The 10497-nt window shown below is 37.9% G+C and overlaps 1 protein-coding gene across 1 annotated transcript in view; it reads left to right on the top strand.

Annotated features, from left to right (window-relative positions):
- The first annotated feature begins 2185 nt into the window (after positions 1 to 2185).
- ZSWIM6 (zinc finger SWIM-type containing 6) overlaps positions 2186 to 10497 on the top strand; it is a 49590-nt gene continuing 41278 nt past the window's right edge. Inside the window, exon 1 of the mRNA XM_017743836.1 lies at positions 2186 to 2609. Within this exon, the coding sequence (XP_017599325.1) occupies positions 2201 to 2609 (409 nt within the window). The 5' untranslated portion in view covers positions 2186 to 2200. The remainder of the gene's footprint in view (positions 2610 to 10497) is intronic.

Here is a 10497-nt window from a genome sequence, read left to right as displayed (position 1 = left end):
TAAGTTAAGAAGGATAGGTTAGGTAAGGTGACTGTATTAGTGCTGTCATTGTTTAGACCAGTATGTGTGTTTTTAAATGTTTCTAAATTTTGGTGCTTGTGAATTTTTAATAGAAACCCCTCAGTGGAGAGGGAGCCATGTGTTTGTATCTGAGCGGTGCAGGGATTTAAGGGCAGACCTGCTCTTAACTCTTGAGTATTTCTGGAGACCTTCATGTTTCCAGGAGGACTTTAACTTTTTTGAATGCTTGAACAATGTACTGGCAAATTAAAAATGGTAATATTGTTAGACTATCTGGTTGGTCTTTTATTATTATTTTGCATCAGTTTAATAGATGATCTTTCATTTGGTGTTTTTCTGCTGTAATTAATAGGAGTTCAGATACTTAGAAGGAGTAGGAGAGAGTAGGATCAGGCTCCTTCTGTGTTCAAGTGTTAGATTTTTCCTTAGCTCATGGATTGTAGACGGGTTTTTTAATGTATGCTTCACAGGGAAGTGGAATTTAAAAAATAGTCTCCCATGCAGTTTCTTTGGGACCACCAATTCAACTTCCACTCACTGGGAATGAACCAGAAATAAATAGAGCTGGTTAAATTTTAACAAAGCCTTTCTTTTTGAGAGAAGACACTTAAAGGAACATGCTGTGACTACTTAAAAACTAAAGGGAAAGACAGAGGAAGGAGCTCATGATGTGAGGGGTACTTCCATTCCCTTTCTTTCAACAAGGGGTGAGTGGAAGCAGGAATACTGCTTGTGCCTGGGTCTGTTCATCCACTCCCTTTCCTCTCTGTGCGCTTCACACTATCTCTTCAGCCGTGGCTTGTAACTACCTGGGAAACATCCCCTTGCAAAGTCAAGGTTAGTATGTGCATATGACCTTGTTCAGGGTATAGTATCAGAGTACTGCAGTGATGCTGACTGCATAACCTGCTCTGAAGTACAGTGTGAACAAATGGAAAAAATAAGGGATTTTCCTTTTTGTTTCCTGTAAGATGAAGAACTTTTTAAAAATTCCTTGTGATACAGCATTTTGGATTAGAGCTATGCATATATTGCCCCCCGCCCATCTAATCTTCATGTGATAATGCTTCCTGCAGTACACTTTTTTGGTATTTCAAGAATATTAGCTCAGTTTTTGACATTGGGGGAGTGTGGGTTTATATTGTTTCCGTTGTAAGTACGTGTTGTAGAACACCTTACTTGTATCCATCTCAGCTTTAATATGTACTCTTCAAATTTAATGCTGGTATGGCATATGAAATTCAGTTTCATTGCCCTGTATCTGTGTCTCTGACTTTAATACTTGAGCTGAAATCAATATCATGCTTATGTAAAATCAAAAAGAAGCCCCCTTATTCTGCTATTCAGTGATAAAGCTTTGAGAGCCAAACCTGGGCATTCATGTTGGGCAGACAAGTGGGCTTCCTTTGAATCTTCAGCATTTGAGATCTTGTGCTGTGTTGTCACATGGCATATTTGCTGAAGGAAACATCTTGCTTAGGGTTTCCATGCCTCCTTACAGTCCATGCAAACCTAGCTCTTCTGCCTTGTGCTTATTATGCTGATTGAAAAATAGGACCATAATGCAGACATCTGGAACAGTGCATAGGTGTCTCATTCAGTGCTGTAAATCCGACATCCTGTGTATTGGTAGCTACAGCAGTTTGCATGTCCAAAATGCTGCACAAACATAGCTGTTCTACTGGATCACTTGGGTGAAGGTGAGCTTTAGCATGAGGTCAGTGGTGAGAGAGGTGAAAGCAAAGAGGATATGTGACTTGTCAGTGAATCAGTTGAGACTAGGACCTGAGTTCATGCCGCTAGAGTGCACTGCTTCCTTCTCACTTATTGAGAGAATGCTTAAATTTGCCGGTAGGTGCTGCAGGCTCCCTGGTGGGGGGTTTGGAAAATTGCTGCAAAACTGAGTAGTTTCACGTTGGTCTTTATGGGATGCTGCTCTGCTTCTGCAGCTGTCACTTACCAAATAAATATTTCTCTTCCTGTCCAACTTCCATGAATGTTGTGATGGAATGGCATAGGGCTTGTGATTGGATTTTTTACTCCCCTTTTGGTTTTATTGGAGATGAAAGAGGTATGTATAGAAGAAAGGATTAATCGTATTTTTAATTAAAGCAAGTTCTTTGAGATGTATCATTTTTCAGAAGTAGACACAGACTTTATTAACAAAACTTTCTTGATAATGAGAGATAACATTTTACATATATCATTAAGTTCTCTTTTTCCCTGCACAGGTTTCCACTTGAGTGGCACAGTAACAGAGCCTGCAATGCAATCGGAGCCAGAAACTGTTTGCAATGTAGCTATCAGCTTTGATCGTTGCAAGATTACCTCAGTTACCTGTAGCTGTGGAAACAAGGACATATTTTACTGTGCCCACGTTGTGGCACTCTCTTTATACCGGATCCGCAAACCAGATCAGGTCAAACTGCATCTTCCCATTTCAGAGACACTGTTTCAAATGAACAGAGACCAGCTACAAAAATTTGTACAGTATTTGATCACAGTGCACCACACAGAAGTTTTGCCAACTGCTCAGAAATTAGCAGATGAAATTCTTTCTCAGAATTCAGAAATCAATCAAGTCCATGGTGAGTTTGATACTTGTTCTTCCTTTTGCTTAATTTCATAGGTTTTGAGCTTTTTTGTACATTCAGAAGTGTGACCTGCTTAGTTGTCTTCCGAGCTGAATTATTCTGTGATACAATGGTGTTTACCAAAGGGGATTCTACTACTGAACCTTTATTTTAAGATGTTTAGAAAATGGTACTCTTTGGAATATGGAAAAGAATTTATAAGCAATGAGCTTGATGTTTCCAGCACTGTTAATATGTGACCTGCTCTGCTTCATGCTTGTATTTTCCAGCTAGTGAAAACTGAGTAGTGGTGTTCTTTGTATAGCTGTATTGCTTCAAGGAACTCATTTGCCAGCTTACCAATGGTGTCTTCTTGTTATTTTGTTCTTTGTACTAGTTTTCTGATATTTTGATTGTGGAATTTTGTTTTAATGGCAAAGTATAGAAGCAAGTAGGTGTTACTGTTTTTTTCATTCATTAAATGCACTTCTGCTAACCTTTGGGATTTGCTTTCTGTATGAAGTCAGGAGAAACATAAAAACTGTATTTCCTGTTAGTGCTGCAGCAGTTACAGCATAGCAGAGGTCTTGATCTTTCCTGCTTTCTCATCTGCACATTATTTTAATGGCTGTTTTTTGCTGTGAACAACTTGAATTTGTTAAAGGGTGCTGAGTCTGAGGTGAGGCTTCTGACATAGGTTTTTATGGACCCTGCAGAACTGAGAGCAGGTAGTTGTGGGCTTGAGGTGACCCAGCTAGTTTATTAGAGTCCTGTGTTCCTGTAAAGTCACCTGGTAGAAATGTCTTCTCAGGTCACCAGCGCTGTAAGTATAAGGGCAACTTTTTTCTTTTTTTTTTTTTTTTAATTGACAGAACAGGTCTTGTGTTAAATATTTGAGGCATGACTGTTATTCAAAGAACTTGCAATACAAACAGAACCAAGATGCTTAATATTAAGATAAAGAAAACCATGTGTGCTAGTTACAGTGTAGGCAGAAAAAACCAAGTATTTTCAATAACAGGACTCCTCTGCAGCTTAAACTCCCTCCTCGTGCTGCTGTGACCCTGACAGGCCCAGAGAGGTGATGGTGAAAGAAAGTAAATTTCAGGAGCAGTGGTCTTTTTTGGCTTTGGGGGCTATGGGGATGTGGCCAGAGGCAAGGCAGTTGCTGTAGTTGTTGAATGTAATTGTGACAGTGGAAAGGAAGTGAAACAAAAGGAGAGGCTGGACATTAAGCAATAGAGGAAGATGCTCAGGTGTTATGAGCTGAAGGCATGTATCATATGAGAGTTGTTAACAACCTGAACATTAATGAGCTAATTGGTAAGGAAGAATTGGAGTAAGAGAGAGGCACAGAAAATTTGAACAGTCAAGGGTGATTAGAAGAGGGGAAGGCAGTGGTAGGGACACAAAGGGCAGGTGATATAAATATATGTATTAGCCATATGATGGCTAATGCAAGAGAAATGACAAGCTGTTACAGACTTGATAAATGTGAAGTCTATAATTAAACTAATCATAGGAATGTTAGTCTTTGTCAGCTATTTTCTCATTGTCAGAATGTCACATTGCTCATTATTGTATAGTGTATTTTTGGAGAAAGATTTGAGATTTGTGTCACTGAAAATAGCAAGAAGTTTTTTATTTCCTATTCTAAGTTGATGATCAGTTACAACATTTTGCAATGAATTTGAATAGGTTAGTTGAAATTTATCCATAAAACTGAAATGTTTCTTACGTAAGTTGCTGTCTTCCTAGTAAGTGAGATTGCAGTATGTCTTTATTGACTGTCACTATTTTCCACTAAAACGCCAAAAGCCAAAGTAGAAAATGCAGGCAGCATAAGAAGATGAACTACTGTTACCAAAGGAAGCTGGGTTCTAGAAGACTTTACATAGTTTCCTGCTTTTCCTCTCAGACTCACATAAAACCACGGAATTTCTTTCCACGTTCACAATACTAAAAGATTACATAGTTATTTTAAGGAAAAAGTGAGTTGTTTTGCTTACTTAGCAAGGCAGTGTTCTTCTGGGATTCGTACTGTCATTCTGTTCTTTTGATCTTTAATAAAATTCCTTAGATTAAAAATAATAAAGTTAACAAAAAACATCCTATGACAAATAACCAAAAAAATTTCTCATTCTAATATTGTAGGGTGATGAATGTAAGATCACCATTTACTCTATGTTATCTGCTGTGCTGCAGATGTTGAGTTTGTAGTGCAAAACTGCCTTCTAGACCTGTCTTGCTTTGAACAGTTTGACCTCATTGAACTGGTGTTTGAAGAGAAATTTTATTAAGTTCTACTTGAAGGCACAGGTAAGTGAGAAGTAAAACATGGAAAAACTTGCTTATTGAAAGTAGAGGAAGCCTGACACAGATACCTGAAACAGCTTTGATTAAGAGAAATTCTGAATCTGGACTTGGATGAGGAAATTCTTTTCACTGTTGCCTAGAGGTGGTTTGATTTCAGTGTTGTTCTATATAAGACTTAATTTTTTTTTTTTCCCCCTCCTCTGTGGTCACTGTACTAGTTCTGATTTTCATATATTTTCAATGATACGCAAAAAAAGTCATCTCTTGAATAGTATTTATTGGTATGTTTGAATGGTCTGAGACTTGGAAGAGCTTTGACCAGTTGTTACCTTCTTGTCTTCCTTATGAACTGGCTCATAAGAGATGATTAGATGACTTCAGTGCTTTCACGTAACAAAAGGCTTATTGGATAATTGTTCATTTGCTCAAAACTCTGTGTTATGTTCAGTGACTGTCTTTGGCCACCTTTCAGGAGGTTACTGGGGGAATTAGTGAAGTGACTTGTATTGACACAGGTTTATAATAACCAATTCCTTTGAGTTTCTTGGTGGACACAAATGATGCAGTATCTTTTCTTCATGACTGAGCCTCACTGCAGGAAGAAGTAAGAGGATGTTGTTAGAAGCACAGGAATGTGTTGGTTAGGCACTAACTGCTTCAGGAGAGACAAGTGATTTATTGGGAATCTTTTTCTGCATTTGCCATGCTATTTTCACTTCCAAGAAGCAATCACTCACTGATTACAAGAGTGCTCTGCATATTTTTAGAGCACAAAAGCACCTCTTACTTTTGAGAAGATTTCTTGTGTTCTGATTGTCTCATGTGACACTGCTACAGCTGTTCATGTTCCTGATGATTTTAAAACTGGAGTTTTGTGGTGTGTAATCTGTACTGAAGACAACTGCAGGTCTTAATACTGATACCCTCCCTGGTGTTTGTACTACAGAACTGTTGGCTTCAAATTGGATTTTGATTTGGGTATGCTCTCACAGGAAACTGGACATAGCTTTGGATTGTGCTTAGCTGAAGCTTTTTTCCTCTCTGTTAATTTTTGTGGTGTTGTACAGAGAAACCTGTTAGGTGTGTAGGCTAGGAAGAGACCAGTCAGGATGACAACAGGTTGTCAGCTGAATTTGTCATCTTAGATCTGCCTTTTCATAGGCATGAAACTTTCACTTCAATAAATTGTTTGGAAGGCCAAACTCTCTTAATGAGAATTTGTGTAGAAATAGCAAAGTAACTGCAAGATGGGTGGAGGGAGACAGGGAAGGTCTGTTTTCATATTAGTCTCATATTAGAATAGTTTTTTTATTATGTGCATAGTGGAAAAGGGTCTGCTGGTTTTGGTATAAGGACAGTCTGGCAAACCTTTTTAACTTTCAAGCTGTACTGTTTCTTCTCCTGAGTGTTTACTGCTGCTGTTGCAATCTCTGGTCTTGGAGGAGCTGTATGGATTTCTCCAGACTTCCTGCCATTCTCTGATTCTCCAACTTGCAGTAAAAGTCACTTGCCGCTACAGACCCACATACAGATGAACTCAAATTTAAGAGGGAGGATCTGGGAGAAAGCAGCTGAAGCACATTCATCTTCTGAGAAGGAGAGGCACCTTGTTTCTCTACTTTTTTCTGCATTTGTCCAGGCAAATATGGGTACATCCTCAATAAACGTTTATTTGTAATGTATATTAGTAGTGCTGGAGGAGGCATTCAAGAAGGAAACTTCTATAAAAAAAAGCTTTCAAAGAAAATTTCAGAATATCTAATGTTGTTCCTATAACTATTAAGTTCAAAAGGGCAACCTGGAGGTACATGTTAATATGTGTTTAGATGTACTTAATGTATTTAACCTAAATGACAGGGGTTTTAGTGGGAAATTGCAGGGTAGGGCTGTAGACCTGAATACAGTGTATTGGTGATCTGCCAGTAAGGGGAATGTGTAATGTTAAAAAAGATAAATTCTTTTTAAAATTAGGGAATCTTTCACATGGCCCTGCCTAAACTGCAAAATTGGTGGAGAGTCTAGTTGCAAAAGAAGAATGTCAGAGATAGCAGGTGAATTTCCCTTCAAGAAGAGTGAAAATGAAGTGCTTCAGTGCTTAGCATGAGAATTGTTTGGTGAACCAGGTCTGGGAAGGAACTAAGAGTAGCCAAAACTAGAGAAATTTAAGAAACCCATGTAAAAGTAAATAAGTAGTAAAATGTCAAAAAAAAAAAGAAAAAAGAAAAGACTGGTAGCTGCAAAGTAATGTGAAAAAATCATATATGAAACTCATATTCTTAGGAAAGGTTTTTTCAGATACACAAAACATAAATATAGTGAGATTCTGTTAAAAGACATGGAAAATAAAAACTAATTAAAATAAAGTATGCTTATCTATACTGATAAAGTTCTTTTATCTGCCATGCACAAATAAATTTTGAAACTTACTTTTTGAAATGTGCGATGTTTGTGAGATGTGGGTTTTAGCAGGAGAAGTCAGATATTGTCAGTAAATAATTTAGCACATTCTGCTGTAGGTACAGAGGGACCACAGAATTCTTTGAAGTTAAAAACCTTGTTGGGATTTTATTAACTTTCCTCAACAACTTAAGCATAGCCTGTCCTGTCTTCACATTTTGTGTTGTTATCACTGACAGCTTCATAGCAGTTGCTGTTTTTCCTTTGACGCTGTGAGCTGCTGAACAGGTGTTACAGTTCACCCAAGAGTCCTGAAGTTAAGTGACTTACATCTAAACTTGGAATCATTTGGGGAATCAAAGGCATAATACTGTTTTTGAATCATTATTTTAATGATCTTTGGTTTTAATTATATTTAATTTTAGAATAATTCTGAGCATACTAAGTTTATAAAATCAATCACTATTCTGTTGTGAATCAGCATACAGCAGTATTGGTTTCTAGCTGGTTTTCTTTAATTTGCTCTTCACATAGTACTCAGTCTTGCTTTTTATTTGTAATAATTTGTCCATATCTTCTCCTTAATGCTGCCGTGGGATGACATTTAATAAAATGTAACCGATCCAGAGTTCATTTGTATACTTAAATTAATGACATTTTTATTAAAAAGTTAAAAAAAAAAAATCAGTGTGGATGGCTACAAGTGAATAATTTGGCATGGTTTTATTTGAAGTCAACTCTTGTGATACTTCAGAAATAAGGATCAGGGAAGCAGTTTGCCTTGTTTTATCCAAATCTCCCTGTTGATCTGCACCTGAGTAGTTGGCAATATAAGAACTTCTTAGTCCATTTTTAGTCAGTGCTCCTTGCTCGTTTCTATTTTGTGCGGTTAAGTTCTCCGTGTACAGCACCAAGAGTTGCTCATTGTGAAAGTAGTTGCTTTTGAATTGCTGTGTAAATGAACAAAGTGTTAATTTTTTTAAATGCTTCTGCTTCTTAGAACTTGGGAGTTGATTATATTCAACATGCAACCTGCTATGACCCTAAATATAAAAGGCTGCTACCCTGCTTTCAAATATTATTTGGGTGTTCAGTGTCACAAACAGTTGTGCACAATGTTCCTGCTTTGATTGCTAAGATTGAAATTTAGTAATCATAGTAAAGGAGCATGAGTAAGTATATATGGCTGTATCTATACTGGTTATAAATACTTTATTTATTGTATTTAACTGTATGTACATGATGAAAAGCATATCTCAAAGACCAGTCATGACAGAAATTTAAAAAGCCATGGGTTGGAGAGAAGGAGATTAATATGTTAGTTTAGTGTCTATAAACTGACACAGTTTAATTACAGGTTTAAATATTAGTATAATTATATAGTACTTTTCACTTTCATAGTTCAAATGTGAACTCATTTATCCTCATGACATCTCTCTAAAGCACATAATTAACACTTATTTAGCCTTGGTACCAAACTGCCCTGCAAAGTTTAAATTCAGGGCTGCCCATGTTCCTCTCTGCATCCAAACTGTCCCACTGTGAAAGCCTTGCAGTGCTGTGCCGCACCCTGAGCGAAGCTACTACCTTTGGATTGAACCTTTGGTTCTGCCTGTTCAGTGTTGAGCCTGAGCCATCCTGACAGCTTCTCATAGCCCCCATGGCATCTTCCTCCTCTTGCTTGTTCAGATAGTTCCTTACTTGTTCACCCAGTCATGTGTTTTCAGAAGAGAAGTGGCAGTGTAGAAATTCCATCCATGATCTGTTTGAGTGGGAGAGGAAACAGGCTAGATAATCACCTGACTGTACATGCACGTAGTCAACTTTAAAAGTGCCTAGTTGAGAGACATGGAAGGTGGTCATGTCTTGAGCCCAAAACAAGAATGATGGGCAGCAGAATCTGAGGCTTTCCCAGCAGCATCACAAGAATGCCTGGCTGCTGCCTTGGTGGGAAGGTGGCTGGACTTGGGCCTGATCAGACACAGTGTCCCCCATGCCTTGTTAGTCCATTGCTATTGCTGAAGACTGCCAGCAGTGTTGAAAGATGAGTGAATTGCAGCTGTAGCTGGTGCTGGTTATATGTACGCTGGAATTTCTTTAGAATTAAAAATTTTAATCATAATGAATGTAGCCTATATAAGATCTTGTAAGAAAAAAATCATTCAATGTATCTGTATACTATGCTGAAGAGCACTGTAGAGTTCAGACCCTTGGCTTGGCATCTTCAGCTTTTACAGTCTTCTGGCCTAACAGCTTGCAAGTAACACTAGTGTGAGTATAGTGATACTGAGCTCCGGGATAAGATATATTTGGGATTGTAGTGGCAGAAGTAGCCTTGGTGGGGGCAATGTTGGTGGCCCTGGGTAGCAGGCACACTTACTTTTGTAAAGGAACCCTGTTGTTAAAGAATCTGTGGTAGCTGTATGGCTTTTCTAACCTTGTAAAACAAAATGACAGGTGAGCTTTTGATAAAATATAAACAGTTACAGAAGGAATTTTCCTTTCACCCCCTAAGTAGGAAAGCCTAGCTGAGGAATACTGGGCTATTTTTAATTCAGTTTGAAAGGAACCGTACCAAGATTATTTAAAGATAAATCTCCATTGAAGTAAGGAACAAATATAAGTGTATTTTGTGTACTGTTGCTTTTATATAGTTCCTCTTCACCCTTTTTGTGTTTTAGAGCAATGAAATATTTAAACTATTTGCAAGGTAATACTGCAAACCTGGGTCTGTGCAACAGCTGCACTGCTTATTCTTGTGGCTTGATTTTCCTTTTTATCTTGTTCTTTGCAACCAAAGACTTACCCAGTATGTGTTTCATGTAGCTGGCAGAATTGAAAGCCCTTTTAAACTAATACATTAAAGATGGAAGCATTTGCAGAAGAGCAGGTTTTTCATTCCTTGGTTTTTATGCTGTCTTGGGCTTGATTCCTGTCTTCTGAGACACTGTTGTGGTTCCTATGTTAAGGTGGTGGGAGAGTTCATTCACACCTGCAAAGACACAATTTCTTATTAATTAAATATGTATGTGTGTATGTATACAGCAGTGCAGTGTTCCCAGCTTTAGGCTCTGAAATTGGAGGCAGTTTAGGAAGTTGCTGAGCTGGAACATCTTTTTGTTTACTGTCTCAGCAATTTGTGTTTAAGACATCCCTCTGACCCTCTAAATCTTCGGTTTGTATTTTCATT

Source organism: Corvus brachyrhynchos, unplaced genomic scaffold (assembly GCF_000691975.1).
Source record: "Corvus brachyrhynchos isolate BGI_N302 unplaced genomic scaffold, ASM69197v1 scaffold310, whole genome shotgun sequence".
NCBI classification, from domain to species: Eukaryota; Metazoa; Chordata; class Aves; order Passeriformes; family Corvidae; genus Corvus; species Corvus brachyrhynchos.
Note: the sequence above shows the minus strand (reverse complement) of the source record. Positions and strands in the feature narration are given on the sequence as shown.